The following is a 17,445-nucleotide window of genomic DNA, read 5'->3' as shown; positions in this document are numbered from 1 at the left end:
TTTTGTTTTTATATTGTATTCATTTGCAAATATATCTTTCCCCCCTTACCCAGGTAGACATCCTCTCTACAAAAGAATTTTTTAAAAAAAGATAAACCTAAAATAGTTTATCAAACTAGCCAACACATCAACCAACACATACAGTAGATGCAATGTTCTACAACCATAGTTCTCTACCTCTACAAAAAGGGAAAGGTACATTTTAAAATTTCTTCTTTGGGAACAAGTTCAGTCATTATCACACAGCATTTGATTTCTATTTTTGTTTTTTTTTTTCACTTACGTTTTTATATTTATTGAGTATTTTATCCTGGTTATGTTTACTTCACTTTGCATCAGTTCATGTAAGTCTTCTCATGCTTCTCTGTATTCTTTATATTCATTTTTCTTACTGTTTAGTAATATTTCATTCTATTCATTTACTGCAATTTGTTTAGCCATTTCCAAGTTGACAAAATCTATTTTGTTTCTAAAATAGTATTGCTGGAAATAATTTTGTATGCCTCAGGCCTTTCTTCATATCTTTCTATTCCTTGGGGGTATATTGCTAGTAGTGGTATTTCTAGTTCAAAGAGCATAGATATTATATTCATTTTTTATCATAATTGCAACCTACTTTACTAAAGCTCTTAAGCAATTTATAGCTCCACCAACAATGTATTAATGTATTCTGTCTTTCTATAGCCCTTCCAACATCGAGTCTTCCCCAAAACCTCAGTGTTTCTTAAAATTTAGTTTTTCTTACTAGTAATTCACAATAAACATTTACATTATTGTTAATAGTTTGCAATTCTGTTGAGAACTCTTTGTTCATATCCTACTATCACTTATTGATTGCAGAATGGCTCTTTGTATTAAATAGTTATCTTAGTTCCCTGTAGATCCAAGATATTAGACTCTCAAAAGAGACCTTTAATATTCAAGTAACATATTCATTTTGAGATTATTGTAGAATGTGGTGTAAGATATTGGTGTAAATTTATTTTTTTGCCTTCTGCTTTCCAACTTTTCCATAAGCTTCTGTCAAATAAAGAGTTCTTCTTCAAGATATTGATGTTTTAAAGTTTAATGAGCACTGAACTGTTGAGTTGAATTGTTTTTGATTTTTCCTTTTTTTAGTGTATTCTATTAATCAATTTAAAAAAATGATTTCGTGAAAGCTTCCATAACCATTGCTAATAGTTTTAGCTTCTTTAAAAAAGCTACATCTGATTTTCTTCACCTGCTAGAGTGGTGGGTCCTCACATATAAGGAATTTCTCAAGGTCAGACAGAAGGTAGTAGGTAGTTGTGACATCAGTTATTCAATTTTGAACTCTTTCCTTTAATGGCAAACAGTATTCCATTCAGCAAAGGTGGAATTGCCTGATGTTCATTAACCAATAATTCTCTGAGCACAAACTGTGGTCTTATTCCCATATAACTTCACCTCCACAAATGTACTTTGCTTTGAAATCATATCATTAGCAGAGGACACTGAGTTTGAAGAAGCGCGCCGTAATCTGTGTTTTCCTAGGCAGGTAATGTTTAAACCTATGACTAGATCAGGGGTGGGGAATACTGTGTGTGACCTCAAGGCTGCAGGTTCTCTACCCCTGGACTAGATTAACAGAATATTTCCCCTTCTCTTACATTTAGAACAGGGCTGTCCAAAATGCGGCTCATGGGACATGCGGCTGGCCTGCAGCAGGCCTGCCTACAAGCATAGAAATTTACATAAATGCTTTAGTAAACAAAGCCTCGCTACTGCAGAACTCTCACTAAAATGGCAATTGTCTATTGTTTCAATAAAAACCCAAGGTTGGACAGCCCTAATTTAACCATCAGGATTCAGAAAGGGTCCTAATATCAAAGAGAAAACAAAAGGGTTTTGTATAGTTTTATGGGCTTTGTCAAGCTCTTAACTACAGTCAGACTGTGTCAGAGGAATACTGTGCATTTGCTTAGTGTCCTGGCCAAAATTTGCCTACTTGTAAGCAAATTTCCATATCATGGAGGTTTGTCCATCTTGCTTTCTGGGAAAAGGGATGGAGGTGGAGTGGCACCACTAGAGAAGTCATCTTGTAAAAAATTGCCAATGTAGCCAACAAGTTTACTGTAACTCAAGGAATGGAAGGAGCAGGGGCACTGTAGTACATTTATTTGCCATCCTATTGGTGCTTTGCTCCACAATTAACTAGTGCTTTCTTCATGTATGTTTTCTATATAATTGTATGGCTTCGTGTTGTTTTCACTAGTACAATATATTGAGGACAGAATGTTGAGGACAGAAATGGTTTTGCTTTTTACCTTGTCTCCTTGCCTCCCCAAACCCCTAGAATTTAGCATGGTACCTGTCACACAGTAGATACGTTTAATAAATATTTTGCTAATTGATCGATTGACTGATAGATATAACACTTGAAAGCCCACAGATTAGAGGATGCTGTACCATTACACCGAAAGAAAACTGGGCCTCCTCTGGAAAATCAAAGCTTGGGGTTTGTGGTTTGATGACTTCAATCAAATCAGATCACCTTCAACAGTTTGCCTATTATCTGCCCCCTTAAGGGTCAGTATCCAAGAGATAGGTGATTAGTAAACACAATATTTTCATTTCCAGAAGATGGCAGTCTAGCACCCTAAAAGGCACTCATTGTGAGGGCCCTTAGTACTCACATTATATGTAGGAGGCTGTTTCCTGAATTGAAAATAACTTTATCATTTCTTAATCAATGAAATGGTAAAATCGTTGCAGGGCCTCTGTTAGATTCTCTTTCAACATTTACAGTGGGGGGTGGGCAGAGATAAGAGGCCAAAAGCAATGGAGAGAAGCAGCAGGAAGCTTTAGATTATTTTTAGCTACTGAGTAGAAATAAGGTAAATGGCTTTTTGGTGAAAATTAAGAATACGTTCCAGTGCTTACACTAATTGGCACAGCTCATGAAATAATATTATTTATTTGGTCAACCACATATAAAGAAACATAAATTCAGCTTTTTAAAAATTTTCATGTCTCTATTACAACTATGCTCTTGAAGGGTATCACTGACCTTGAATCTAGAAACTCTTTCATACTTTGCCCTCTAGGACTCTGCACGATCTTGGTTGGTTCTCTTTTTAACTGCTTCTCCTCTCTCTCCTTTGCTAGAAGAAATTTTATCTTGTTCTACTAAAATTGGTATTCTCCAAAGTTACTTGTTTAGGCTTCTGAACAATTTCTTTTTTCCACATCCTTTTTTCCCATGGTATCCCCTGTCTTTTCAGAAAGGTGCCCCTCTCTTCCCTTCTTCTTCCTGCCTCTTCCTACCACGCCATGTTTAGTTTAGCTTTCTTCAAGGCCCATCTAAAATGATATAGCTTCTATAAAGCCATTTTCCCCTGGACCTTTTATTCACTCTATTGGCTTTCACTCTCACCTCTATGGTATTGAAGACAGGGTGAGGAATATAGATTTAAGATTCTTTATCTCTAGCCCTGACTTCTTGAGTTCCATTTCAAAATTTCCATTTGTATGTGCTATCATCATCTCAAATTCAACATATCTAAGGTTTGATTTTCTACTACAAACCAATTTCTCTATTTTTTATGAATGGAATCATTGTTATGCCAATCATACAGGTTCAGAACTCTTGAGTAATTTAAAAGAAAATTTATTTATTTTTCAATTGATAAGTATTTATTTTCTCTCCCTTCCATTCCACAACCCCCCAAAAAGAAAAACAAGATCCCTGAATGCATAGTCATTCAAGAAGTAATTCAATGTCAATTCATCCTTGATATTGTCTATAATATCCATTCCTCTTTCTATTCCCACGGCCACTATCCTAGTTCTGACTCTTTCACTTCACCTTTCCATTCTAATATAGCTTGCATGCTCACCACTAGATTAATCTTCCAAATTTATTTTTATCACTTCGATTATCTCACAGAAGCCTGTGCTAGTTCCCCATTGTCTACTAAATAAAGTCCAAATTTCTTAACCTAACATAACCACTCTCTAAGACATCATACCTGCCTTGCCTCCTACAGGGCCCCTTTTGCTTCATCCAAACTTCAGTCAGCTCCCATAATCCTAATAATCAGTGTAATCCTTTCATAATCCTGATAATCACTTTGCAGTGTGACATCATTAATACCTTATAACCAAACTATTATATTGTCACAAAATCCACCTGTAATGGTATTGAGATAATTGCCTTATCTTTGGAGCATATGATTGACAATGATCTGAGCTAACACGTAAGCCCTAAGGGCCCTAACTGCTCAGAGCCTTAGGTCTGCTTATCAGTACCAGGGAGCTTATTGAGGGCACATAAAAGGATGCTTTTTGGCATCATCTTTTATAATATTTTTTGGACTGAAGTAGTTTTCATGGAATCAGCTAACAAATTTAAACAGGATAAACCTATACAAATTTTCCCCAATATACTTTGGTCTTTTTGTCTGAAATTCCTCACCCTTTCTCCTTCATCACTTTAATCTCTACTCCAGCATTCTCCAAGACTCGTCTTTGATACTCTGAAGCATCTTTCCTGATTACCCCAAGAAGGGTATCTCCTTCCTCTAAACTTCTTCGGCTTACGGTGGCTATATTCATTTCTCTCTTGGCTGTGGGACTCCTCTGACTCATTTGCCCTGGTACCTTTTCCTCCTTCCCACTTTTACAGCTTTCTTTTGTCCCCTATTAGATTGCAAGCTACATGAGGGCACTGATTGTTTTTCATTTTGTATTTGTATCCTCAGAGCTTAGCACATAGTAGGGGCTTAATAAATCTTTCTCAAGGGATTGATTATTAGTCATAAGAGATTTAATGTTTTTGTGGTGTCATAGATTATGTATAAATATCATAAAATGGGGGCAACTCAGATCTTGCATGAGTCTAATCATAGATTTAGAACTAGACCATCTAATCCTGCTCTCTCTTTGTATAGATGAGGAAACTGAGGTTCAGGAAAGTTAAATGACTTGCCCAAGGCCACACAGATAATAAGTGGCAAAGTCTGAATTTGAACTTACTTCCCTTTACTCCATATCTAACACCCGTTTTATGGCACTAAGCCAACTATTCCTTACAGGGTTACTATGTGGATCAAATTAGGTGATAAAGTGTTTGTAAATCTTAAAGCATAATAAAACATTAGGTATGATAATAATGACCCATTGTTGTTAGACATTATATTGATGAAGGCGAGGATGCTATTGTGTATCATTGCATGGACTATATTTTTAAGACCAGAGTTTTGCACCTAATAGGCACTTAATACATTTTTGGTTGAATAAATAAGTACTCTTTTAAAATGCAAATTCCCCTGGGAAGCATAACACTTGAAGTCATTAGCAGGTATTATCAGAGATTAGCAAGTCAGTCACTTAGGAAAATCAAGAGAAAAGGTGATAAAAAGGAAGGAAACTTCTGATGAGGGAGAAAGAATCTATGTTAGTTTACTCACACTGCTTCATTTTCTAGTGGAAATGGGGGACGGAATCATGGATCATAACCACTTCTCAGCTCCAATCTTCTGATAATCATTTTGCAGTGACATCATTAATACCTTATAACCAAACTATTATATTGTCACAAAATCCACCTATAATGGCATTGAGATAATTGCCTTAGCTTTGGTGTACGTGATTGACAACGATCTGAGCTAACATGTAAGCCCTAAGGGCCCTAACTGCTCAGAGCCTTAGTCTGCTTATTTGCTATAGGAGCTTATTGAGGGCACATAAAAGGATGCTTTTAGACACCATCTTTTATAATATTTTTTGGACTGAAGTAGTTTTCGTGGAATCAGTTAACAAATTTAAACAAGGTAAGCCTATACTAATTTTCCCCAATATACCTTGGTCTTTTTGTCTGGAATACCTCACCCTTTCTCCTTCATCACTTTAATCTCTACTCCAACATTCTTTAAGACTGGGCAAAGCTCTGGGATCCAGTTAAGAAAGATCTCTTTATTCTGAAGGATAGAACCGTAAAGTGGGAGTCAGAAGAGCAGTTGTGCTCCACTACTGGCTAGCTTGGGAAATCTTTTTAAGCTTCAGTTTCCTCATCTCTTAAAATGAAGGAGTTGGATTAGAGGTTTTCTTAGTTTTCTTCTATCTTTAAAATTCTAAGGTTTAATTATTTTAGCATGATTAGGAAGGCATTCTTGATTCCTCCCAATCCCCAATTTCTTTCCTACCTGCTAAGAGTTGCCAGAAATTCCAATATTAATTTAAGATGTTGATCCTTGATGTAAGTGTAGATATCCCAAAGATTGTCAAAACTGAAATGGCTCATCAGTCATATCAAAGTAGGAATAAAGGATCATGCACCAGGTCTCATTAATGGATGGGAAGGAAAGACTGGGATGATGTCTGGTTGGTGGGACTCAGAGGGAAATTCAAAGAGAAGAAAATGGGCACAGGATAGTGGAGCTGAGGAAGATAAGGGACCCTGAAGGAAACTTGGTCTAATTTTCAGTTTTTCCCAGTGTAGTCTCTGCTTCCCAGGCAGAGGATTACCATTAGGTGATAATTAGGCATTGATTATACCATGCTGTTGGTATATAGTGCCTTCTCCATGCTTATACTGAAATGGTATTCCTGCATTTGCCCTCCTAGGCCAGGGATGGGAAACCTGTAGCCTTGAGGCCACATGTGACCTTCTAGGTCCTTGGATGCAGCCTTTTGACTGAGTTCAAGTTTTACAGAACAAATGCTTTTATTAAGAGGATTTGTTCTATGAAACATGGATTCAGTCCAAGGGACACACTTGAGGACCTAGAGGGCCACATGTGGTCTTGAGGCTGCAAGTTCCCCACCCTTGTCCTAGGCTATGCATCTGCATCTTGTGTTCTCATTCATTTTGTTGATGATTAATCCTATAGCAAATAAGAAATGGTTTTTAAGTTCTTTGATGGTAGATACTATATCATTTTTGTACTTGAATCCCCAGCACCTAGTCTGGGAACCAGCATACAGCAAGTGTTTAATAAATGTTTGTTGATTGATGATGTGCTCAGCCCTGTTGCAAGGCTGAGAGAAATCCAAGACAAATATATGATATGGCCTGTAACCCGATATTGGTCTAAGACAGATAGATTGTCTCAAGGCCAGGCCCCTACTTCTTTGTCAGTCTGTCTGTCTGTCTCTTTCTCCCTCTCTATGTGTCTCTGTCTAGAGCTTGAACAGCTCTGAATTATGTTAACAACATACACTCAGGTATCTCCATAATTCTAGTCAGAGCTTGAATGGAAAAAATCTTTTGTCTGCTCTAAGAAACTTTTGAAAATTGTTCAATCCTCTCTGTTACTGTCTATTGGAGTCTTTGAATGTAACATGACTTATCACAGAACAACTACCTATGTGTGCCTTGGAGAACAGAATTTTCTGGGATTAAAAATGCATTTATTAAAGGCAATATTGAAAAATGTTTCTCATCACATCCTCTCATACATGATACCTATCTTTCCATCGTCTAGTGTTGGCTCTGCTTTGAATCTTTCCCAAGCACCAATTGTATGCAATGTCTGGCAAATTTTTTTTCAAATACCATTTTTTGTGGATCAAAACAAAACTGCCCCTTTCAGCCCGTGGGAATTTGGCAACTTTATTATTAATATTGTCATAGGTGGTCAATGATTCTGTCAACCCCATTAGCTCGGATATTCTCATGGAAGTTGGTGTTATTTTGGCTATATTAAAATAGAAATAGAGGTTCAGTGGAAAGAGCATGAATAATACTTATGGTTAATATGACAGTGTGAAAGGTCATAGAGGAGACCAGTCCTCCCACATTTATTCAAGCAATGATATAAAAAAGGACAACAAATCAAATATTGGTCAAAGAATGCAAAGATCAATATGCTTCTTCATGTAGCCCAGGACAACACAAAAAGATAATCTAAAGCCAGAAGCACTGGGAAAAACATCTTGGGAAGGAAATTTAACATAGGCACAGGTGAACAAAGAAGAAGCTCTATTTATAGTAGAGATGCTTTAGGGGTGAAAATAGTCCACAGCACTGCCTGGAGTAGGTGAGGGGAATAAAAGTCTTCAACTGTGTCCTGACAAGGGATAGCTGACTGTAGAGCTATGACCAGGAACACCTAAACTTACCAGTGTTCTGAGTGCAGACACATAATAGGAGATGGAAGTCAGTGGCCTGAACCCCAGAAATAAAAAACAGGACCTGAATAGCTCATCCCATAGTATTGAAGGGGGTAGAACCTAACTCTGGCACAAAAACCTGAATCAGAAACTGAGTTTGGAGATATGAGTAAGCAGAAGAAGACACTGAACACTATAAAGAAATATGGGTCAATATGGGCCAAGAAATATGGGTCCACAATAACTACAAAGTTTCACAGCAAAAAATACTTTGTCTACAGGGACAACAGGAGTAGTTGGAAGAAATGAAGCAAGAGATAAAAAAATGGAATTACAAGTAAAATAAATATACTGGAGAAAAGAATTGGAAGAAAAGCAAATAGATTAGAACAGAAACTGGAAACTCTTACCTAAGTAATAGACTTAATGAAAGTAGGAATAGACCAAACAGAATTCAGTGACTCCATGAAACAATAAGAAATATTAGAACAAAATAAAACATTGATAAGAATAAAGAAAAAAATAAGATACCTACTATCAAAAACAATGACCTAGAAAGCAGGTCAAGAAAAGATAATTTAAGAATCATCAAAGTCCCTGAAAACTATTACACAACAACCCTGAGAAGTAGGTGATATTATTATCCCCATTTTACATCTGAGAGGATTTGTAATACTTTAAGGCTTATCAGGTACTTTTATGTATGTTATCTTAGTGTGTGTGTGTGTATGTATATATATATATATATATATATATATATATATATATATACATATATATATATACACACATATGTGTGTATGTGTGTATATATGTAGGTGTATATATATATAGACAGAGGGCACAGGGTGAGTTGAATATGAAGGGATGATATCTAAAAAAATAAAATCAAATTAAGGGATAAGAGAGGAATATATAGAGAGAGGGAGATAGGGAGAGATAGAATGGGGTAAATTATCTCACATAAAAGTGGCAAGAAAAAGCGGTTCTGTAGGAAGGGAAGAGGGGGCAAGTGAGGAGGAATGAGTAAATCTTGCTCTCATCGGCTTTGACCTGAGGAGGGAATACCATACACACTCAATTGGGTATCTTACCCCACAGGAAAGAAGGAGGAAGAAGATAAAAAAGGGGGGATGATAGAAGGGAGGGCAGTCAGGGGGAGGAGGTAATCAAAAACAAACACTTTCAAAAAGGGACAGGGTCAAGGGAGAAAATTCAACGAAGGGGGATAGGTTAGGAAGGAGCAAAATATAGTTAGTCTTTCACAACATGAGTATTGTGGAAGGGTATTACATAATGATATGCATGTGGCCTATGTTGAATTGCTTGCCTTCTTAGGGAGGGAGGGCAGGGAGGGAAGAGGGGAAAGAATTTGGAACTCAAAGTTTTAAAAACAGATGTTCTAAAACAAACAAAAAAAGTTTTTGCATGCAACTAGGAAATAAGATGCACAGGCAATGGGGAGTAGAAATTTATCTTTGCCTACAAGAGAAGAAGGGAAAGGGGGATGGGAGGGGAATGGGGTGACAGAAGGGAGGGCTGACTGGGGAATGGGGCAACCAGAATATACGCCATCTTGGAGTGGGTGGGAGGGTAGAAATGGGGAGAAAATTTGTAATTTATACTCTTGTGGAAATCAATGCTGAAAACTAAATATATTAAATAAATTAAATTAAAAAACAAAAAAAAATAAGCACATGTGAAATAACATTTACACAGAATTAAAAGGAAGTGCTCGAGAAGAATTTATTTTGCTTCAGGTTAACTTAGAAAAGAGAGAAGGGGAAGTTAGCAATCCTCATGTAAGACAAACCTGTGGTTAAAATAGATATGGTTAAAAAAAGATAAATTGGGACATTACATTATGCTTAAAGGCAAAACAAACAATGATATCAATATATACTAGATAAGGGCCACATGGAATAGCATCTAAACGTTTAAAGCAAAAATTAATAGAATTAAAGGAAGAAGAAGTAAAGTATTATATTTGAGGAGCTCAATGTATCGTTCTAAGACTTAGACAAATATAACAAAGAGGTAAATAAGAAAGAAGTCAAGGGTCTGAATAGAACTTTAGAAAATATAAATGTGATAACTCTGAATGGGAAGATATATATTTATATGTATATACATATATACATATGTATATGTATATATGTATATACAAAAACTGACTCTGCTGGGTCATAAAAATCTCACAAGAAAATTCAGAAAAGCAGAAAAATTAAGCACATCCTTTACTGACTATGATGCAATAAAAAGTTGTTATATTATAATGCAATAACAATCGGTAAAGGATTTTTGGAGAACAGATTCAAATTAAAATGGAAACTAAATAGTTAAAGAATTGGTGGATCCAAGAATACATAGAAACAAAAGATAATTTCACCAAATACATTAACAATATTGAGACAACGTAGCAAAACTTCTGGAATGTAGCCATAACATTCCTTTGGGGGAAACATAGTGATAAACACTTACTACAAAAGAAATAAAGAACAGATAACTGAATTGGACCTAATACTTAAAGAAAGAGCAACAAATAAAAAACCACAAAAACCTAGAAATAATGAGAATCAAAGATGAAGGAGAATCAAAAATTGAAGGAGAAAAAATAGATTCAGAAAAAATAGACACTCCATCTCTTGATTCTAGGTATTTTCTCTTCTAGCCTGGAATGTTTTTCCTCTTCATTTCACTCACTGGCTTCCCTGCCTTCCTTTATGTACCAACTAAAATCCCATCTTTGAAAGAAAGCTTTTCCTAACTCTTATCAAGAAGTGTTTCCATTATATATTTATTCATATTTGTGAAAAGTATTTCAGTTTGTTAAAAAGCATTTAAGTTCACATTGTACCAACCATTGTGCTAACTGTTGGGGATACAAAAAGAGGTTAAATGAAAAGAAAAACACACAAACCAATCTCTGCCCCCAATCAGCTAACAGTCTAATGGGGGAGAGAATGAGCAAATAAATATTGACAAACAAGCTATATGCAGAATAAATAAGAAGTAATTAAAAGAAAAGAGGAGTTAAGACTTTTTCTCTCTTTCTCTATCTGTGTCTCCATCTCTCCCCCTCTCCCTGCCTCTCTTTTTCCTTTCCTTTCTTTCTTTCTTTCTTCCTTCCTTCCTTCCTAGCTTTCTAGCTTTCTATCTTCCTTCCAGGAAGGAAAATGTTAGTAGCAGTGATGCCAAAAAAGGGAAGAAATAAAACAGAGTCAATGAAGCATTTAAAAACAATGCACAGGATAGGTCAGAAAACTGAGACAGCTTTGGAATTAACATAGAGTATATACACTTATATTCTCTATACTCCTTCTGTGATTGTGGATCTAGTGTTTTACTACATTTATGCCAAGTATGGCAGATAACTTTGGTTGTGATCAATGTGAGTACTTTTTTTTTACTGACATCATTTTATTTGTGTCATATGAGTAAAATTATGTACATTTTCTTTTTTAAGTGTTAGTAAGGTCAGAATCTGATGATTCCAAGATCTAGCAGTGAGGGAAGACCAGAGACAAGATGATGAGACTTGACCTTTGAGATGTACTGTCCTTTCTCCATTTGTCCATACACCATACTGGGGTAACACAGTTTCAGGAAAAGAGGCCAATCTATTAGATAATGGAATAACTGCTTATTTTCTTGTATTATGTGAGTGGGTGTGTGAGGGAAAGTATATAGGACTAGGGAAGGAGGAGAGGAAGAGCAGCTTCTGGACTGGTTTGTAATATTAAGAGTTAGTAGAAAGAATAGACTGGTCTAATTTTCAAAATATTGGTGAGAATAGTGGACAAAGGGAGGGGAATAAGCATTTCTGTAGCATTCACTATGTGCCCAGTTCTGTGCTAAATACCTTACAGATACTACCTCATTTGATCTCCACAACAACCCTGAGATGTAGGTGATATTATCATCCCCATTTTACATCTGAGAGGATTTGTAATACTTTAAGGTTTATCAGGTACTTTTATGTATGTTATCTCAAAATAATCCTAGGAGATAAATAGTATAGGTATTTATTACTTACCAGATTTTACAAATTGAAAACTAACTTTCAATTTAAACCAAAGTTTAAGTGTCTTGCCTCTGATTACATTAATTGAAAATGTTAGAGTTGGGATTCAAACCCAGTTGTTTTTTTTTTTTTAAATTTCAAGTCTCATGGATGTTCTTTATACTTTACATTCTAGTTCCTCTGACTTGTGCTCTGTTTTCAAGATGCATCACAGGGCAGTTACTTTGTTCATCTCTCTCTAGGTGTTATTATTGGTGGACCACATGGATCAGGAAAAGAAGCAGTGAGGAAATAATAGTGTTTATTTTGTATAAAATAAAGGGAGAAGAGATGAATAGAGGAGCCAACCAAATTATTGTACTTTCTACTTGGTGGTCTTTATTTCTGCTTTCTAGTTTTGTTTTGCTTAACAACAAAGCCAAAATACTTTAGCCAGCCGTACATTTTGCCACTGAGGACCTAAGTAGCTTCAGGCCCCTGAGTAGGCGCATTGGGATATCGCAGAAGTCCCCTGAATCCTGGGAACAACCATGTCCAATGTTTTATTACAGGCAGTTCTATGGCTATAGCTTAGATAATTCATCTTGAATAGTACAGTGTTGTCATCCACATAGCAGAGGTTAGGACAGGGTTAGCTGGTTAGAGAATCAGCAACAAAACAGAGGAGAAGGGGGAATATAGGAATCATCATCCCTGAGTTTTGGTTACCAGTTTGTCTGATAACTCATTTTAGAACCTTGGACAGGTGATTCAAAGGGGCAGTGAAAATGTCCACTGTTTTAAGGCCTAGGTTTTTAGCTTTACATGGAAGTGCAAAACATCTTGATATTTAAAGTGAAACAAAATAGAAATACAACCCTCCCAACTTTTTGCACTAATATTTTCAATGCCATTAAAATTTTCATCCAACTGGACTGGCTTTGCTTGGGCTTAACACAATAAATCTCAGTTGGCAGAGGAATGTCTCCATAGGCCTGTGCCAAGAAGATATTCATCCTCATATACCTATCTTTGCTGTAAAGTTGGTAATCTTTCCATGGAAGACCGTGATGAATTTGGAAAAAAAATCACAAAATAACAGCTTTCCACTCTCAAGTATCAATTTTTTTAAACTTAATGCATGAATATTTTCAATTTGGTCCATTGCATGGTAAATATTTTAAGAATTTTGTACCTTGTTGCTACATGCTTGAGCTCCTATCTCCATATATTTCTCCATTCTCTTTCTCCTTCCTTCCCCTAAGACTCATTTGGGGTTTCTGTGTCTTTCAGGCACAGATTCAGAGACTGGCATCAGCTCTGGCAGGGAGGAGCTAGGGAAAAGAGACATCCAGTGAGGTGGTGGATAGAGGGTGGGGGGAGGAGGAGGTGAAGGTATATGTTCTGGAGCAGAAGGTACTCCTGGGACATATTAAAAAGATGGACGCTTTGCCCTAGTGCTATTTCTGCATTTATGCCTTTTTAATGGTCCAGTAGAGAGATCAATAGGATGTGTGCGACCAGGTTAGTAATGGGAATGTTAGGTGACAGCAATGAACAAGATGGTTATGGAATCTACAGGCTAATGAAAAATACTGCTGAAAACTGACTCCCCCCTTCCTTTTTTCCCCCTTCCCCCAGGGCTGCCACGGAGGTTCTTGCAGTATTGCTGAAATCTAGTAAGTGCCTCTTTTAAAAATTATTTATTTTCCTCACAAAGGTGAATGAACTGGGCTTTCTTGCTATCTCTCTCTAGCTTCCTGCCCATAAAACAATGAGGCAGAGCTCTAAGGAGTCCTTTGGAGAATATCACTTTTATGCTGTGGGCAAAGGTTCATCAAGACAATTAAAATTGTTTCAAGCAGCAGCATCCTTGTATATACATGCCTGCGTGGTTGGCCTTGTAATCCATGTGTTTGTCATGGATTCCAGAATTCTTTCCTACTCCTTATTCACTATGCCCAAAAAGCCCACTGAAAATGATAGCAGTACTGGAATGGGCTCCAAGTGTCAAGGGGAATGGAAATATCCTAGAGATATAGAATGTGTATGTGGGAATTAATGGATGGGAGGAATGTTGGTGACATCAGTGTCATATATACCAAACAGAAGAGGATATTACCTATTATTTGGACAGTGGAGACAATTGTTCTGAATACAATGCCAACTCTGCCTTTAATTATGTAATTCAATAAAAGGAAATACTCTTGGAAATGGGGGTAATCTTAATCTGGCCTAACTAGACTGGGTCAAAGTTAATCATCACTACATAATACCAAATACTATGCATTTGGGGTATACCATTATCTGAATTTTGGGGGGGGGATGGAGCCCAGGCCTGTGATTTTTATCAGCACAGGGAATGCTGAGTGAAAGACCTCTTCCCATCATTGGATTCCAGCAATTCAACTCCAATGTATAATCATAAAGAGCTACTTGGGCCACTGAGAGGTCATATGGTATGTCAGACTATGTCACAGGTAGTATGTGAATACAGATCTTTCTGACTCCAAGGCTGATTCTCTATTTGCCTCTTCCCATGACTGCTTTTCTCTAACTTTCTTTTTGTTCCATCCTTTTCATTTCATCTATTTGAATTTGGATATTTGGCAACTGGCTGCTTAGATTATGATATTTGTTCTTGTGGAGGTTGCCTAAATCCTATGGGTAATAACTAAGTTTTACTAAGTCTTATAAATAAATATATAATTTTAAAACAGAAACAGCCAACTTCTATAACATGACCATGATGAGACTAAATCATCTATTTCACCTTTTGTCCTGAATAAACAAAGGTATTGAGGTTTGAACGCATTTTGCTTTTTGAAGCTTTCTGTAGTGCCAGGATATAGATACAATATCATACCCTAGTGGAGGCAGCAAGAATGAGTTGGGGAAGTGAGGAAACCGGGAGTTATGAACACCCTGAGATAGGAGATAGACAAAAAGACATTACACTGGGTTCTGGAGAGAGAACCAGGCATTCATAAGACTGAATCTGACTCAGGTTTTGTGTCTCTGTTATCATGAGTTGCTTGCCTGGCTTCTTTGTGTCAATTACAAAACCAGGTGCTTGATACAGTTAGGTGGTGGTGCGGAAGTTATTAACATATAGAAATTCTAGGAATGGTGGATAAGATGCTGAGAATGGTAGAATAGGAACCTTGTAAGAAAAGAAAGCCTAGCAGTAAGGCAAGATTTGTGACCTTGGAGATGACTATGAACACGCCTGAATGGTTTGAATTGTGAAGTATAAGAAATTCTCTAGATAGAAGGCAAAGGAAGTATGACATTTATTTAGACATGAGAGTCCAGTCCCAGGACCTATAATTCCAATTCCATATAGTAGCAATTATATTCCAAAACCAGTAAGCCCACCTCAAAGTAACAATAAGGAAATTATAACAAAGTATTATAGCAAGGAGCCAAGCCATACTGTAACCTCCTCCCCCCCCCCCCCACTAGGGCCTTCCTGTAAACAATCACTCAGGAATCCTAACTTCCTGCTCAGCACTCTCTCCTACAGCTCTGCTGACTCCAAGTTCCTTGATCTCCAAAACTCTCTCTTGTTCTGCATTCTGCTCTGCAGTCTTTCTTGATGCTGACTCTCCCTCAATATCTGCTGCCTCAATGTCTTCTTGATGTCTCCTTCTGAATCCTGCCACTCTCAGTTCCAGTGCTCCCAGTTCTGGGCTCTCTCTCTTTTTATACAGTCCTAGCAGGCATCTGATTGACTAAAACTCAGTGCACATACCATTGGCTCCAGTCTTAGCAACTCCCCTTAGGGCCCTAAGGGCTTTACTCCCACATCAGCTAAACTAGTGAAAGGGTGTGGGCCTTGGGCCTCACACCTAGTTAGTGAAAGGGCGTGGGCATGCTCCTAATTAGGCCTCCCTTCGTTGGCCCCACCTGAGGCCTATTCAATAGGCTGGAAAGATCTTTCACTTACTGATTGGCCTTACATACACACAGAGTGTGCTTCCTCTTACTTCCTACATGTACTATAGTACTATATATCTCAAGACATGAAGATCCTGTGTTTTTAGAGAAGTTGATGTTTCATAGAAACAGTATGTAACCTATAGCCCATATATAGATCATGGTCTGGTCCTTAGGGCCTAAACCAGCTACAACCAGTTGCTTTCATTGGCTTGTTACCCTCACCTCTACTTCAGGAAAACTGAATATGTTCAATTATATGTCATATCTTTTTCCTCAAAAGTGAGTTTAAAGGGTCCCCAGTTCTAATACAAACATTAAAGCTAGGAAACACAAAATGAGTAATGGATATCTAATATTTTATCCTATGACAAATTCAGAAAATGCAAAAGACTCACACGATTCCATAAACAGATTAAAAGAAAAGGAAAACAAAACAAAACAAAACAAAATCACGTATAGCCTGAAATCACCAATCAGCTTCCCCAGAAAACAACTGAACTTGGGGTTATTACTATGATAGTTCTATGACATTACAGTGAATCCCTCTTTTCCACAGAGTTCTACACAGTTCTTTTGAGACTCATAGTAATAACCTGTGGTTTGGAATACTCCCCTCAAAATGAAAGCATTCCTTAAGGATTGCTGAACGAGCAAGTTTCTTCCAATTGGACCTACAGAGACCAACTTATTCACTGCCTTTGCTCTCTATAGAGGACACTGATTAGGAGAAATGTGCATGTTTCTCTTCTCTCTTCAAGGATGATACTGCATCAATAAATGCCCTTATTGTTTTAGAAGGTCTGGTCCTTGAAGTTTCCATGCTTGATAATTCTTGAACTTGCCTCAAGGCAATATCTAGAGAATATCCTTTTCTTTTTAGAAGACCATATGCTATGATCACGTTCCCCTTTAGAATTCAAAATCTTCCCTCTATACAGGATTTTGGGGTTCACTAACATTTTCCATGTACTGCCCTCTTGGGCTGGCTGTGAGCCCAAAGCACATGCCTGCTTCTGCTATGTACTTCTTCAGGATCCCTAGCATTACACCAGCTATTGTCATCTCTGGTGCTAGGGGAGCCTACCATCATATGTCTGGTCCCTGACATATTCAGAAAAGGAATCATGAAACAGAAAGTAGAAAGGAGGCCATGATTTTGAGTACCAAGGACAGCTCTCTAAAGCCACCTGGTCAAGCACCTATAGTTTAGCATATTTTTTTGCCGTAAATCACAATTAACTTTTCAGAAGGTAGAGGGAAGTATCCCCTTTCTTATCTTCTTGCCACACTCTGGAAGAAGGTACAAATGGAAAGGCAAGTATGGAATTGTAAAGTGAGCTTGCTTTTATATACCATAGAGGAACAGTTCCACTGGCTAGAGTCTATTCTTCTGAGTTTTAGGCAGGAAATCATCTTGGACTTTC

The 17,445-nt window shown here is 37.2% G+C and overlaps 1 protein-coding gene across 1 annotated transcript in view; it reads left to right on the top strand.

Moving 5' to 3' along the window:
* AGBL1 (ATP/GTP binding protein like 1) overlaps positions 1-17,445 on the top strand; it is an 864,618-nt gene that overhangs the window by 48,087 nt on the left and 799,086 nt on the right. The window contains exon 6 of the mRNA XM_036736570.1: positions 13,721-13,758. Within this exon, the coding sequence (XP_036592465.1) occupies positions 13,721-13,758 (38 nt within the window). The remainder of the gene's footprint in view (positions 1-13,720; positions 13,759-17,445) is intronic.

The sequence above is a fragment of the Trichosurus vulpecula genome, chromosome 8 (genome assembly GCF_011100635.1).
Source record: "Trichosurus vulpecula isolate mTriVul1 chromosome 8, mTriVul1.pri, whole genome shotgun sequence".
NCBI lineage: Eukaryota > Metazoa > Chordata > Mammalia > Diprotodontia > Phalangeridae > Trichosurus > Trichosurus vulpecula.
Note: the sequence above shows the minus strand (reverse complement) of the source record. Positions and strands in the feature narration are given on the sequence as shown.